The sequence below is a fragment of the Pezoporus occidentalis genome, unplaced genomic scaffold, assembly GCF_034315485.1.
Source record: "Pezoporus occidentalis ecotype Australia unplaced genomic scaffold, CSIRO_AGI_Poc_V1 ctg340, whole genome shotgun sequence".
NCBI lineage: Eukaryota > Metazoa > Chordata > Aves > Psittaciformes > Psittacidae > Pezoporus > Pezoporus occidentalis.
In genome coordinates, this window is record NW_026915377.1 from 26,412 (window position 1) to 42,310 (window position 15,899).

The following is a 15,899-nucleotide window of genomic DNA, read 5'->3' on the forward strand; positions in this document are numbered from 1 at the left end:
AGCCTTCCCGAGCCGCTTCGGCTCCGTCCTCGGCTCGGCGGCTGCCTGCGGACACGTCGCCTCCAGCCGGGCCGGCCCCGGAGCTCGCTGTCGGCAGCAGCGTTCCCCTTGGGTCTCGCTGGAGCCTCTCTGGGGCTGCGGAGCTCCACTCGCACTTACCTGCCTGCCTGCTGCCGGCCGACGGAGACCAGCCCTCGCCCTGCTCTGAACACTCGCCTTTAGTAGAAATACCACAGCTTTTCGTTTTTCTCTGTGAATTTAAGACCATCACCAGACCCACGCGCTTTTCTCAAGCTACTGCAAATCGCTTTTGCCCGGGATTTACAGCAGCGTTTCCCGGCCCCGGCTGCCCTCCAGCCGGCAGCAGCCCAACAGGTTGGAGGAGCTTTTCTCTTTCCTTTTTCTTTCCAATCCCTTTTTTTCTCCCCTTTGCAGCAATCGCTGTAATTTGCTTTAATTGACAACATCATCTGCGCGAATCGTGCCAGCCATGAAGTTTCCTCCTCGAAACGTTTCGTGGGACCTGCTCACAGACCAGGGAACTTCATTTTTTATTCTGTGGGGCCTTTAATCGGGTTCTTCATGTGCGTTTGGAAGTGGCTGCACAGAACTAGTGGGAGAGGAACCAGATATACTGTCACCTTGTGCTTCATACGTATTTGGCATCTAAACTTTTGAAGTGTTTTGGGGGCCTTTTTTTTTTCCTGGGAACTTGAAGCTATGAAGAGAAGCTCTGTGCTTTATTGATTATTCTGAGTAACTTCACTCTGCGTCTGGATGTGGATTACCAGGAGAGAGGTAATGTTGAGCTCCAAATTTGAATGAAGGCAGTAGAAGGATGGAAGTGATCAGCTGCGTGTGCGAGAGAACAGTACCAGAGGAAATGTTCTTTTCACTGTAAGTCCAAGAAATCCCTCCTGCATTGTTTCTGGGAAGAAGACTGGTAACTGCCAACGACAGCGAAGGCAGAGAGCTTGAGCTGCCTCTGTGGGAAATGCTGGCAAGAAGCTGAGAGGTCTCACAAGGTTGTTTGGGATAGACATTTTGGACCTGTGGATCTTCCTAACACTTGGTCAGGAGACACGAGAGCACCATGTCTGCGGCGACACCTCCCCGTATTTCATCTCTGTGGGACTGACAAGTTCCTCATGCTCCCCGGTGTTCCTGTGTATCTGAACTGATTTCTTGCAACCTGTTCCTCTGATCTTTCCTGATTTCTGTGCTGGGGGAGGGACTCACAATTTAGGATATATATTCTTTTTTTTTTTTTAGCCAGTTTGTTGGTTTAAAATATGCCTTTGAGCTCCCAGCGGGCCTTTGAGCACGTGGCACCAAGGAAGAGAAGCAGTGATGGCGAGACCCGGAGCAGTGTCCTGGTGAGCAACGCTGGCGGTGACTGAGCCCCTCTTTCCTGTGTCTCCTGCCTCCCTGTCGCTGGGACACACGCTCGGAACCCCGACAAGCTTTGCCGACGGCTGGAGCCCGCCGCAGGGTGAGGACGCGTTCCCGAGCGGTATGTGTGGCCGGAGCCCGCTGCTGCAGCTGGTAGCATGAGTGCTGGCCCCCCGCTGCAGCTGGCTGTCCTCTGGCCGTGGCTGCTCATGGCGACCCTGCACGCAGGGCTTGGCCGTACAGGGCTGGCGCTAGCGGCGGCGGTCGAGTCGGAGAGGTCGGCAGCGCAGAAAGCCATCATTAGAGTGATCCCCCTGAAGGTGGAGCCCATTGTGCTGGAAGGGGAGTTTGCAAACGTTGCTGAGGTGACTCCAGCCGAAGGAAAACTGCTGCAGGTAAGAGCAGCCGTATGCAATCCAGCTCCATCTGCCCCACTGTCCTTCTCTGGTCCTCTCTCCCTTTTTCTGTTCTTGCTGTTTCAGCTCTTGGCTCAAGGCGTTTGGTTTTATTTTCCAACTGCAGCAAGTAGGCATTTCTCACATGAATTGTCCACCTGTGTGTGTTGTTCCTTTGTGTTCCTGCCCCCCAAGCCGTGCTTGCTCCTGTGAGGGGGACGGGATGATGCATAAGGCTGCTTCTTCGTTTGGTCTCGGTCTGTAGGTGCGCTTGTGTCAGAGTTGAATTTTGGATATGGTCGGTTGATTCCTCACAGGTTACTGCATATCTTACTTGATGTTCTAACCCTGAGTGTATCGAGACACAGGTGGGACACTGAGCACCTGACAGAAACCAGGATTTTATAACATTTTATTTGGTGTGAAATCCATCAGTTTTTCTGCACACTTCTGCTGGTAGCTGGGCTTGTGGTACAGCTAAAATACACAGCCAGGCTTTGCCCACCTCAGTTATTGACCCTGCTCATTGTTGTCTTTTGTACTGCCTGTACCTGAATGTTGAATTGTGCCCATAGAGCAGTTCCCATGATGTCAGCACCAAATGTTTTTATAAGTGAAATTAATGCTGGTTTCTGACCTGTGCTAAGGAGAGAGCATCTGACCATCCTGCCGTGAGGTGCAAATGCTGCCAAAAGACAGCACTGAGCTGGTCGTGAACAGACCAGCCTCCTGCCTGTGACAAGTTTTGAGTTTGGTTTCTTGAGACCTGGTGCGTTCTCTCTTGTTTCTGTTGGGAATTTGCTTGGCAGTTGTGTGCTTTATTCTTGAAAACAAAACCCAACAGAATAGCCTGTGTTAATATGGAATCTTCATTTTTACATAGCTTTTCCCAGTCTTCACTTCCCAAATGTGGAATGTTGTAATTTTAATCAAATTTGTAGCTGGGAAATTTAAATGAAGGTAAGAAATTGGGTATAGTCTCGTAAGGAATACAGTCAAGTCAGCTTTAGAGCATGGTCACCTGTCTGCAAATGGGAGCGGGCAATGTGTGTCATTTATAAAGCCTGTTTTTTCCACGCCTTTTTAACTACTCAGAACAAAAGCTGTGCTGTAAAACTATATTGCCAGGCTAGAAGAAAAATCTTAGCCAAATATACTCAAGGTCCTGTTCGGTCGTGAGGCAACGTCCAGGAAAGTCAATATTTATTCCTTACAAAAACTACAGTGGTGTTGCAACTGAGCACAAAGTGTAGAGCGTGGACCTTTTTGAAAGGAGAAGGTGATAACTTGGGTTGTGGGATGTGTGGATGTTTTTAACCAAATCCAGTGCTACATGGTGGGATTTTTGTCTCACTGGCTGTTGCAGCAACACAAATGAGGCATTTTGAGTGCTGAGCCCTGAGTAGTGTTGGATTTACAAATGGACTTTGTGCTTTAAAACTCATCCTCAGTATGAGAGGGCTGGGGAAACGCTAATCTAATCTGCTGAGTTTGTGTACACAGATACTAACCTGCACTGTATATGTTTTTAGGCCTTGGTTCCACCACTGTGCGTGCATAGGTGATCATTCCTATTCCATATCCCACTGAATCCAGTGCAGAAAATCACTCGGGTCTGGTTTCAGATAGCAATGTTGGGATCGGGGGGTCAGGCTGTGCCTGCTGCAGCAGGATGTTTGTCTGGTGCCAGGCACGGTGTTCTGGGAAGGCTTAGTCAAGTGTACCTGTGACCTCTTGTGTATGTCGTATGGTGTAGTTTCTAATTCTGCACTGGGGTGCAAGATAAGTAAGAAGTTAACGGGAGGAACTATTTTTAGTTTGCATTTAAGTAGTTGGATATTAAATACACCTGAGTTAATTAGGTTTTATTGGGACATCTCATTTTACATCTGGTCGTCAGCATCCCAGTCTTGCAAAAATTTTAAGCCATGTGCTCAACTTTAATGTCATTGGAACTCTCACCTGCCTGTTCACACCTACCTGCACAATTGGTTCTTTATATGCCATTCAGATATGTAATGTGATTATCTTTGAGGTTAATGAGTTGAGAAGTCTTGGTCTTAAACCATTTTTGGATAGGTCTTCTTGGTTGTGTCTGTAAGATGCCATCAATTCTCCTGCCATTCACAGGAGAATAGAAACTGCAGAGCTGAGCTTAGCAAAGCAGAGTGGGTGATCCAGTCCTGGTTTTGGAAGAGTGCTCTCTTATTTCAGTGGTATAATAGGATTGCTTAAGGATAAGTGTTAGCCCTATATTCAAGTGAAGTTCTCTTTAACTTATAATTATCTTCAGAGTGTTCTGGTCAATATATTTTTAGAAATGCATTCTTCATGTAATACAGAAAATCCTGCATGGAAATAATGGAACCTCAACCAAACGTCCTTCTACCAGAACACTTTCTTGGTTTCATTTCTCTCTGCTGTGCTCTCTGGGATCATCTATAGAGATGGACTTTGATCACAGTGTGTTCTTTTCTTAGAAGCTAACTTTAAAAGTACCTTCTTTACCTATATCAAAAGAATCCCTGTGTCGAGCTCCTCCTCGCACCCCTCACTGCTGTGGCCAATTCTGCTGGGAGGTCTCTGGATTTCCAGTTTTGCAGTGGTGGGTGAGCAGGTGGATCTGCAGCGCTGCCCAGGACCTGCCTGCTGCCTGCCCCTTCCAGTTCAACCCAGGCAGCGTTACCTCTGGCACTCCACTCCATGCGGGATGATGCAAAGGCAGAGGAATTTCTCAAGTAGGCAGAGCCACTTAAGGCTTTATAGGTCAAAAAACCAACACCTTAGACTTCTTACAGAAATCATCTTCAAGTTTGTTCAGAGCTCAGGCTTGTTCAGATAGTACATGCTCTGAGCATTAACTATTGCTTAAAATGGGAAAAGTAGTGTGGTGAACTAGTCGCCAATTTCCAAATAGCTGGAGCTTTAGATCTCTGCTGAGCCCTCTGCAATAGCTTGGGCTTCTGAAAAAAGTCCAAGGGAAGAAAATGTCCCTGTAGTAACATGGAAGAGCCAAACCTTTCAGACAAGTAGGTTGGAAAAAACATGTTTAGATCTTACTGATAGCGGGCAGCCCCTGAGCAGTGAAGGACTCACCATGCCCTCTGAATTGCAGTTCCTAGAGTCATTTGCAGATCAACTCCCTTTAAGATGATGAATAATGAAATTTTCACAGCCTCTCCTTCTGATCTTTATGCTGTTCTGTCAGCTGGTTTTTGAGGAATGAATCTTGGTTTCCTTCTTGCCCATGCCTCAGTCTCCAGTTAGTACTGGAGAGAGCTGTTGGTTTGAAGATAGATGGGAAAATAAGGAACATCTTGGAAAGAAAAGGAGTGAGCCACTGTAGAGACTTGAAAGAAAGAGATGGAAGATTTATCCAGTTCGAATTGCAACAGAATTCACATGCAAATGTAATTGTGGATGAAAAAACCTTCTTATTTGAGAAATAGTTCAGCACTTACAGTTTATTTTAGTAAAGTGCACATGCAAGCATACATCATTGAAAGTGAGCATTAGTATCTCTTCATTTCAGTGAATATAGCCCCAATCTTGTATGCAATGGAAGGGTGATGCTGTTAGCATGTGCAGTGTGGCTGGGATCATTACAGTCTCTAGTTCTAGGGATAGTATTCTAGAAGCAATGTTTAAAGTTTGGGAAAATTTGCAAAAAATGATGTTAAAAAGAGATAGTAAATACAGCAGTTTGAGTTTATCTATAAAGGCAAAGTGATACTCAATCACAGATCACCTTACATGCCTATGTGTAGAAAAAACACGTAGATACGTAGAACAGCAGAACAGTCTTATTTATCAGGCAAAAGTATAGAACCAGTGTTCCCAAATTACATTATTTTATCACAAGTTCCACAACACTGCTTCATTTCTGTATAATCTTTACAGTTCTATGGGTGATTGTAGGAGAAAGTAAACTTTCACTTACCCACTGAGCACATTGTTTCAACTTATTTCTGCAGGGAAAACCCTTGTGAACACAGAACAAGCTCCTAAAGGCTCCGAATGGCAAAAGCAAGGATTAGCCTCTTTCCTCTCCTCCCCAAAGAAATGAATGATTTCTAAAACTTATTTTTTAAAATCAATCTTCTATTTATGGTGGAATGAGTGGGAATTATGGGAGGATCCCAAATCATCACTGTTTAGGTGTGTGCGACTCAGAAACTGAAAATCAGACATAGCTATATCCGGAAGAGAAGCATGTGTGTATTCAGAACAGTGTTAATTAACCCTTGAAATAGTTGCAGTGAACCCCACATGATCATCCTGGAAATGGAGAGTGTTTCCAATGTGGCAATGCACAATGCTGTTGGAGAATTATAATCACCTCCTTAACTGCTTATAGAGGGTAACACTCCCAGCCCATAAGAAAGTAAATATATTAGTAGTCTTCTATACTACTAGCTCCTGGATCAACAAAGGGATGTGGAGTGCATAATGTTGACAGAGATCAAAGAAGTGGTAAAGTCTAACTAAATGATAATGGAGACTTAAATTACCTGTGAATAAACTGGTCCGATAGCACAATAAGAGTAAGTTCAAAGAAGCAATTTCTGCCTCTTGGAACAGCTAGTACTAGGGTACACAGAAACATATTCTTGACTTTGTGTTAAGCAGTGTGCAAGAACTGACTCAAAAGCTGGCAACAACTGAGCCCCTTCTATTTGACTGCAGCGTAATAAAATTCTTTGCCCAAGTATCAAAAAGTGGAATTCTGACACTAACCTTTAGAACAGGAAATTGCACTAAAGTGCAGCAGCAAGATTAATGGCTCTTACAGCTTAAAGAAAAATATCTTTAGATGTGGCATAGGTACTACTCAGGACAGGAAAAGCATATGGAAAAATAGAAAGCATTGTCTCAAAAAGGCAGTAGTAACCCAATACAGATACATTGGTAGGGTTCAAGAAATCATTTTGGACAAACAGTTCTTTGAAGAAATGGATGTATAGTATTAGTGTAGGACTGGCATTGTATTTAGTGTAACCTGCAGTGGAGATTAATGCAGTTCTTCCCTGTGAGGGTGCTGAGGCTCTGGCACAGGGTGCCCAGAGAAGCTGTGGCTGCCCCATCCCTGGCAGTGTTCAAGGCCAGGTTGGACACAGGGGCTTGGAGCAAGCTGCTCTGGTGGAAGGGGTCCCTGTCTGTGGCAGGGGGTTGGGGCTGGATGAGCTTTAAGGTCACTTCCTACCCAAACCAGTCTGGGATTCTATGACTGGCATGGTATTAGTATTAGGATAGGATTTAAGTGTATCTGAAAGGTGAACCATTAAAATCCAGGTGCAGAGTAGGGAGTCTCAGCTAGAGTTAGCTGCTAGAAAAAGCTGAGCTTAGAAGCTTTCTGACCTTCCATTCGTTTTTTGATTACATGCGGAGGCTGAGTTGGAGCTTTGTGTGGTGTGTCTTCTCCTTTCCTGATCAAAAGAAAATGTGTCATGGGAAACTGTTCTCTGTTTAAGGAGGAGTTGGAAGGACTTTAAACCTAAATCTTCCATCTCCCCAGTGCCCCATCTGGCGCTGGTCATCGTGCCAGTAGAATTATTTATGAGACGTGTAGGCATAGACCCATTCTGACTTGAAGATTTTTGGTACCATAAAGGTCATGGATCTGGAGGTCCAAGTAGTTACATGGGGAAAACATAAATAGGAGAAACAAACCCATCTGCAGCAGAGCAAAAATACATGATCAGCAGGGTAAATCAACAGGGCTGGAGTGAGCAACAGTCAACAGAGGACTTCTGGCCACACACACCCATCCTGGAATATATCCAGGGAGCAAGTGGATATTTCCCAAAGATAAGCTAGCAGAGGGATGAGATTACAGGAGAAGGGAAATGAGCCTCAGTCTCTCCTGTTGGCGGTAGCCAGGCTGGACTTACGGGTGAAAGAGTTCTGGACAATTGGAGAAATGACTTCTTGTTGTGTGCCCCCCATAGAACTGAAGGTTTGATAGGCATTATGTATTCTCTCTCTGTATTTTTCCATGCATAGAGCTCTCAGATATTCCTGACATCTTTCTCTGGACTTCTCCCAAAATCTTACTTAGTCTGAAAACAAGCAAGTATTAAATTAAAAGTCAAAAAAGGTAAATAAGCGCCATGGAAAAGGTGCAGTGGAGTTTGATCTTCAGATCTCTCTGTCTTCAGTGTCTTAGAATCATAGAATCATAGAATAGTTAGGGTTGGAAAGGACCTTAAGATCATCTAGGTCCAACCCCCCTGCTGTGGGCAGGGACACCTCACACTAAATTATATCACCCAAGGCCTCGTCCAACCTGGCCTTGAACACTGCCAGGGATGGAGCATTCACAACCTCCCTGGGCAACCCATTCCAGTGCCTCACCACCCTGACAGGAAAGAATTTCCTTCTTCTATCCAACCTAAACTTCCCCTGTTTGAGTTTTAACCCGTAACCCCTTGTCCTGTCACTACAGTGCAAAACCTTGTGTTGCAGCAGTCGCCAAGAGTCAGGTATATGGAATTTTGGTTTATAAACAAAGCACAGTTAAAAGCCAAACCTCAGTACCTGGGTATATATCACACTTCAGCAATGTATGTTCATATTTTATCACCCTTCCATCCATTCTAGGTCTTGAGATTAGCTACAGAGAGGAGGACAGGGTATAAAGCAGGCACACATGGCACGGGTGGTCACGGTGGTCTCTTCTGTCTTTGAGTTCTGAGATTTTAATATTTACTTTTAATGTCTGTTTATTTTCCCCTTATTTCACTATCTGTAAAGAACAGGAAGCATTGTAGCATTGTTGTACTGCCTTTCATTTGGCCATAACGCTTTCGGTCTGCATTAAGGAATTGTAATCATATCTCATGCTTCGGAGCTTTGGGCTTGCTGCCAACATGGATCAGGCAGGAGGTGGCCAAGAGTACTCTTGGGACCTCTTCACCTTTTGTTTTTAGGGGCATTACCTCAAAAGCAGGTGCTAAAACATACAGGTCAGTGTCCAAAGATAGTAGAGAGGGTATTATCTGGAATATGCTTAGGTTGTATTGGTCACTTCTGTGCAGGTTGTCAGATTTAAGGGGAAGATTGTATTCCCCCCTGCAGCCACTCTGTTCAAATTATGTGACATTTTGGGTGTGTTTCCTCTTCCTCTGCAGCTTGAGACATGAATCATCGGCCTAGATCAAGGGATGTATTCTCACCTTGTCACTTCCCTGATCCTGAAGGAGCTAGTTAAGGGCATTAGTGGCCCTTTGATCTCTCTTTTGTTCTCCATCCCATTAATTTGGTCTCCAGTGATCAAATGGGTTAATCTGATGTATATTGCTGTGCTTAGTATCAGGATAGTGGTAGAAATGTAATGGATTGTCACACGCAGGAATTCCAACTTGGGAGCTGAATTAATTCCTCTGTCCATAAACTCCATTTTATGTTTATAAACTCCAGTTTATAATGTTTTTTTTACCAGCTTCAGTTATGACATGTTGATTTCAAATGTGAGTAAACCAGTTTGGGGATATAATTTGCTGTTGTTTTGACAAAAGGTATGGGAATTCTAGTTGAACATGACATGAAAGAACAGCAATTAGATTTCCTACTTCTAAAGCACTTCAGCAGCTGTTGTTCCCTGGGTTCTTTGTTCAGCTACACAGATTTGCTCAAGATGACTGGTGTGTTGCTGTAGAAGGGATACAGACACTGCGGAAACATGGAGAGAAAGACTGGGATTGAATTTGATCCAGATATCAAAAATAAAGAGCACTTCAGTCCTACTGCAGATGTGAAGCAGTTTTTCTTACAAAGGCCAAAAAGCCCGATAGCACTGCAGAGCAGGTGCAGGAAAGACACTGTTTGAAAAAGGATTTAGGGTGATTGCCCCATAGTAGAGCAGAAGAGACAACTAAAGGTGTGAATTCAGGATGTTGGTTCTTTCATTAGTTGAATTTTGTGCAGGATCCTGTAGGATTGCTAAAATATAAGGAACATGAAAGTAAGATATGAAAGTCAAATAAGAAAGAGTGCATTGCAGCAATTCCTGTGACTTCCTGGGTGTCAGTTTGAATCAGAGGTCAACGGCTAGCAAGTCAGCCTCTTTAGACCACCATCCTGCCTAGAAATACAACTTCAGAAACCCTGGGTTAACTATTTTTGTTGAGTAGTAAGAGAGCTAGTGGATGAAGTATAGCTGTTACTGCTTCAGCCTTGGATCATGTTACTTGCAAAATTATCTTAATAACTTTTACTTACTGAGACAGTTTTATTCCAAAAGAAGTGGAACCTCAGAGAGATCCTGAAGATACAAGAAAGAATTACCTCAGGTACTCCTTTGTTCCATAAATGCCTTATCTGAACAGTAGTCCTCATTTGCAGCCATGCTGGAGGTGCACATAGGTCCCCAGATGTCAGCGACAGAGACTTCTGTCCAAACAGTTCCCTAGGGCCACAGAAATGTCTCTGTCCTCCCCATTATCCTCTATTACATCTGACCTCATTCATATAAGTGTAAGATGCCCTAAGTCATACAGCTCCACTCAGCTGTTCTTTTCCGCTCATCTACTCTCCCAAGTTTCTTTTTTCCTTTACCTTTTACCATTTTCATCTTTCTTTTTGGTCAGAACAATTTTTATTCTTGTTATTTTTCTGTATGTGGTCTTCTTGATCACTACTGGTGCACAAAATGGTTTAGGCTGCCGCCTGGCATTGTTTGCCTTCAATACTTTGCTCTCCTCCATTCTTCTCTGTGATCATCTGGTCTTTCCATTATCTCCTTCAGAGCACCTAATCTGTAATTAGATTAAGTGCTCAATTGAGATTATTTCTCCTAATACTGGGATGACATTGTCCCAACTGTAAATTGCCTTCCAGAATGGCAAGAATTGTCCTGTAGGCCGCACATCCAGTCTGCCTTTAGAAATCTAGCCTTCCTAAACAGGTAACTGCCTTTATGGAAGACTTTCTTCAAGGCTGTAAACTTTAAGGGTGCAGACTAGTAAGATGCATCATGTTTTTAACTCACAGAAGAGCTCAGGTCCTGCTTACATTCTTTAGGAATCCTATCCCCAATGCTGTGTGCAATCATCAGGAGTATCATTCCTCTCCAACAACATTAGCCAATACTGAATTCTAGAACCTGTGACAAAACCATTATCAGTTGTGTGTATCTGAACCTTCGAGTGCACCTTGCAACATCCTGCTCCTGTGCATCAGATCCCAGAATATAACCAAAGGATCTTAGTCCTTCCACCCATTCCTATAGGCACCCAGATGGGGCCAGTGCCACCGCACCCAGTCAGTGCTAGGGAGCAATGAGATGTACACTGTTCAACTTGGCAATTTCCTGACCTTTTCTAGGACCTCTGTCACAAGATACCGTTGTGGTGGGAGACTGCTTGCTAGCACTGGATATCTCTTCATGCCTCCTCACATTCCCATGCATTGTGCATATTGTAGGCAACAGAGCCTTCATCTTTGATACCTCCCAGAGTGCTTGGGTAGAGTACATGCTCTTGGGAGTTAGCTTCTCTTTATAATAACTGTATCTCAATAACAGTCAGATATTCCTGTGGTGGAAATAAGAGCCTCTCTATTAGAGAAAGTATTTTCTTTTATAGATATGTTGGTATATAAGCCTCTTTCCTTGCCTAGGGAGTGAATCATGGTAAACTGTGAACATGAGGTATTTGCTCAGCAAGAAAACCAGTTGATGTAGAATCATAGAATCATTTAGGTTGGAAAAGACTTTAAAGGTCATTGAGTCCCACCATAATCAACGTTTGCCTTGAAACAGAAAGGACTCTGCCAGACATCTTAATACTCCAGCAAAACAAACAAGAAAACCCCAAACCCTCAAGCTATAATCTTATGGCTGTCAGCTGAATTACCCTACACAAGTAATTTAATGAAACCCCTAAATATGCAGTGAATGTCCATAAGTATGCTTTTTAGAAAGATCTGTGTTACTTAAAGATATCAAAAAAATAAACCAGTTCATTAGTTCTGGGACATAAAATTCTTACCCCACCTGGTCTTAAGTCAAAAATAGTTTCAATCCCTTCCCTTGCCATCCTTGCTATTTGCACGTTAAGGTCTTCATGTTCAGGTGATATCAAGTGAGACATCCTGAGGTCCCATCTTTTTTGTCAGAAACCACGGAGCCAGGGAATCCAGTGTGCCTGGTCGGACCTCAGCATCAGGAATACTGTTTTAGCTGACAGACTGCAAATGGGAAATGTGGGATAACATCGGAAGGAACAGTTCACAGAAGCTCAGGGGTTTGCAGAATTGACTTCCTCAGGTGCCAACAAGTACTGGCTGTGTATCCCATTGGCTAGCCTGTTTCTTGGATTCCTGGTAACCGCATTCTCAATTCTGTAGTCTGAGGAATTAACTGATACTGTCTAATCCTTCTTCCCCCCAAAGCCTACTGCAAGATCAGGCAGCAGGCATTAGAGGTGCTCCTGCAGACCTCATGGTGGCCGGGAGAGGCTGAGGATATGCTAAATCCAGAGTTTCCAGAGAAGCATGCCCATCCTTCCAGACTGACTTGCGCAGAAGGCAAGACATCTGCTCCAGTCCCTCCTCTGAACTTCTGCTTCTCAATTTTGATGCTAGATAATGGTTGCTGTTCACAGAAGTCTCTTGTCTTAGACCTCTTGTCCCTACACAGTCCTGTGTTTCAGTGATTCTGGATTGTTCACTGGGACTAGTGAACAGCAGTGTATCGATTACATCAATGCAGATATCTGAGTAACTATTTCTGTCCATCTGATTTACAATTTTCTCTGACCCTGTGGTCCTAAAATACCATGTGGAACTTTGGTAAATGAGTGTTGATCTCCATCCCAGCATGGGACCTTAAGCAGGGTCTCACCATCCCCCAGCACAATAACATGAACTTGTGGCAGCTTATTTATTATTCTGTGTTCTTAAATGTGTCCTTCCTGGTAGCAGGAAGTTCTGCCAGAGGGTGAGAAAGCCCCACTGCTAAATATCTAGCATCCAGTGTCTTTATTCCCTCTTCCCAGATAAGGTTTCTTACATACTTTCCTGAGGTCATATCTAAGTCTTGTTGGAGCCAGAAAATAGCCCTTCTTTTCCTTGCCAGCTAACCCCAGACCTCTATGGACAAAGTGGTATGTGCCCTCAAGATGTCTGATGTCAAGCAGGCCATCTCCTTCCCATCTGCACAGAAGCAAACCTGTCAGGTGGCCTCTTCATTTGTAACATCAACTGGGAGATAAAGCGGTGCACTGATACTGGTAATTGCATAACATTGTATCAGGAGATGTTATGATACTGCCTAAGTGTTGGTGCCTCTGGCCATCAGTACATTCCATCAAAGGTCAAGTTGTATAAGAGTCTCTCCAGGGGATGTCTCCATTCTTGCCTTCTGCAAAGCTGGTGTGGAGTTCCATTGAACTCTATACCATTGCAGATGCTTCCAGGAATGATGCCAAAATAGGCAGATTGTGGTTTGTGGACTACTCTAAAATGCTTGAAATGCCCTTCCCACTCGTGGAGGGAGGGAGATTGGGAATTACTGCTTGGAGTTACTCACCTCCTGAATAGGTATGTGGGTTGTCCTTTGAAGAAGAAAAGAAGATAACATGATAGTAATTGGGCTGGTTTGAGATGTATAGTATAAATCCACATCAACTGTTCACTCTCCTTCCACTAAAGACTTGTGGCTGGGATGAGTGGTAGGCCCATAGGGAAGAGTTTATCCATGCTTACCGTTCTGAATACATGCATACTGACAACGTGCATCTCCAAAAAGACTGCTAAATGATGGTAAACATTTTTAATTCTTCCATAGCAGTAATCTGACCCTTGTGCCATGACTTACGAAGTGAGGGGGAAAAAGGAGAAATTAAGCTGGTGGTATTTAGGGATGGACAAACAGTTCTGAGTAAACAAGATGAATGCCAGTATTGAGAAACCTGATGTTTCCGTGAAGGCAAACTTCCTTATATTTATTTAATTCTGTTGACCATGTTAAGAACTTTGAGAGATTTTTTTTAATACCTTATAAACTCTAGTTAAGCATCTGTATGATGGGTTTAAGTAGGTAGGATGAAGAAGTGTAGCTGGTTTGTGAATATCCCTGTGCTTCTCTAAAGTTTATGTAGAACTGGACAAGTCCACTAGAGCCCAGGTGAAAAGCCACTGACACTTTTGGGATTTTCTGGGGATGTGTTTATGTAAGCAAAAAATTGAAGGAGATTTAAGATGACTTTATGTTGAATCGTAACTTGTCTGTGTCCTGGTGGGGAAACCAGACCATAGTTTGGGCATATGTTAAGGACTTCCTTTGATCCAGGACAACAGTTCCTGTGATCTTCAATCTCTTCAGTCTAAATTGTACTCAGAGGATCACATTTGACCTTTTGACCACAATATCACACTGGCAGCTTATGTTCATTTGTTATTTCATCATGATACCATCCTTTCATTGACCTTTGGTGGTTTTCAGAGTCAGTGCTTTCAAGGGCCCGAGTCCCTCATCCTTTGAGTATTTTCTGAGCTCTTTGTTTTTGTATTATATTGGTGTCTGTGACTGTATCTGGATGTAGTAAAATGTCCATTGTTCCCATGGGGCCAAGGCATCACAGTTGATGGCAAGCTCTGTTTTTGACCGTATTCATGATAGTGCACGTCTTTGTGTTATCTACAGCAAGACTGCCAGAAAGAAGTAATTGAAGTTTCTCCATTTGAGTGACTTTTCCAGTTAAATAGGTAGTTCTTAAATTACCTAATTTTGGTTCCATTTAAGTGATTAAGCTTAAGTGATTAGAGCAGGGTGAAGAAAACAGAATAATGTATATGCATGTTGAATGCTATTCTGATTTATTCTTCACCTGTGGATACTTAAGTGTGTAGAGTCTTGTCCGTGTGTTTGGAGGCTGGCTGTTACACATACCTGAATTGTTCATTAAGAAAGTGCATCTCTACCAAATAGTCTCTTCTCTCTTTGTTTGAGAAATGAAATGTACTGGTGTAAAGAACTAACTGAAATATCATGTTTATTGAGTGCTGTGTAGAAGTTATTCTTTTTGTTATGCTTGGTTGATGCAAAGCCTATGTGAGAGAGGTGTTCACCAAGCTTGGAAGTCATATATGTTATTTTTTCTGTAACTGCTACAGCGATAAGTCTTGCAACATAGAAATCATACAGTTTTTAACACAAGAAAATTATTGAAAAAAGATACCTTGTTTGAAGTGGGTGGCTCTGGTGCTGGTTTCTGCACAGAAGATATCCATGAGCCTGGGGGAGGGGGAGAACTTTGAATTTCAAAGTAATTTCTCTTTCATCTTTAAATTTTGATATTCAGTTGAGTTTTGCCAGAGTTCAGAGTAATTTCAAGACTTCAACCATCTTTCAGATATATTTACAGTGAAAATCTGTTATTTCCACTCGGGCTGCACCTGTAAGCTGATATCCCTGGGTTTCTCTTAGTTTCACTGTTTTGCTTTGTTTTCCACCATGTTTTAACAAGATAAGCATCTCTCAGTGTATTTCCCCTTCATTTCAGTAATTGCCTTCTTTAGTGACTGATTTCCTGTGCTCTTCTGTTCATGTATGTTACAAGATCTGTGTGTACAGCCCGAGTATACCAATGCATAGAGCCCTCACTTAATCATATTATCAGCTCAGGTAATTCATTAAAATGTCCTCAGAGCATCAGATGGAAAAAACAGCACTGATTTCTCTGAACTCACTCCCCGCAGACAGCCTGTGTAAACAGAGATGCTTACCAGATGCCTAGAAATTTGACATCATCAAACATTGAGGTGGGAATTATGTTTCTTTCAGGTTTTTGAAGTTCTTTCAGTTGAAATAATTTAGCCTGCCTAAAATTCAATCTGAGTGCTACAAACTCAGTGTTTGCCACTGTTCTGACTGGCTGCAGAGCAGCGTAGAAAAAGAAATAGGTTTAACATTGAACCGTAAAGGAATTTATGACTAATGCAATAATTAAAGTTCTACATTAAATAAACTAAGAGATATAATTTTGTCTCATGAAGCTAGATGTGATAAATTCAGTTCTTAAAATGAACTAAGCAAGTATATTCTGCATCCTCAGATCTCACTGTAGTGATCTTGCCTGATAAAAAAATACCTAGATAGCCACAATGCAG

General features: G+C 43.1%; 2 protein-coding genes across 3 annotated transcripts in view; both read left to right on the forward strand.

The window, feature by feature from the left end:
* Nucleotides 1-832: 832 nt before the first annotated feature.
* RNF43 (ring finger protein 43) overlaps nucleotides 833-15,899 on the forward strand; it is a 54,682-nt gene continuing 39,615 nt past the window's right edge. For both annotated transcript variants that reach the window (XR_009966851.1, XM_062629700.1), the window contains exon 1: nucleotides 833-1,787. Coding sequence is in view for 1 of the 2 variants with exons in the window: in XM_062629700.1 (XP_062485684.1) it covers nucleotides 1,551-1,787 (237 nt within the window). In the remaining variant the exon portion in view is untranslated. The remainder of the gene's footprint in view (nucleotides 1,788-15,899) is intronic.
* The window catches only part of SUPT4H1 (SPT4 homolog, DSIF elongation factor subunit), a 57,919-nt gene continuing 43,673 nt past the window's right edge, over nucleotides 1,654-15,899 (forward strand). The window contains exon 1 of the mRNA XM_062629701.1: nucleotides 1,654-1,657. The gene's annotated coding sequence lies outside the window, so the exon portion shown is untranslated. The remainder of the gene's footprint in view (nucleotides 1,658-15,899) is intronic.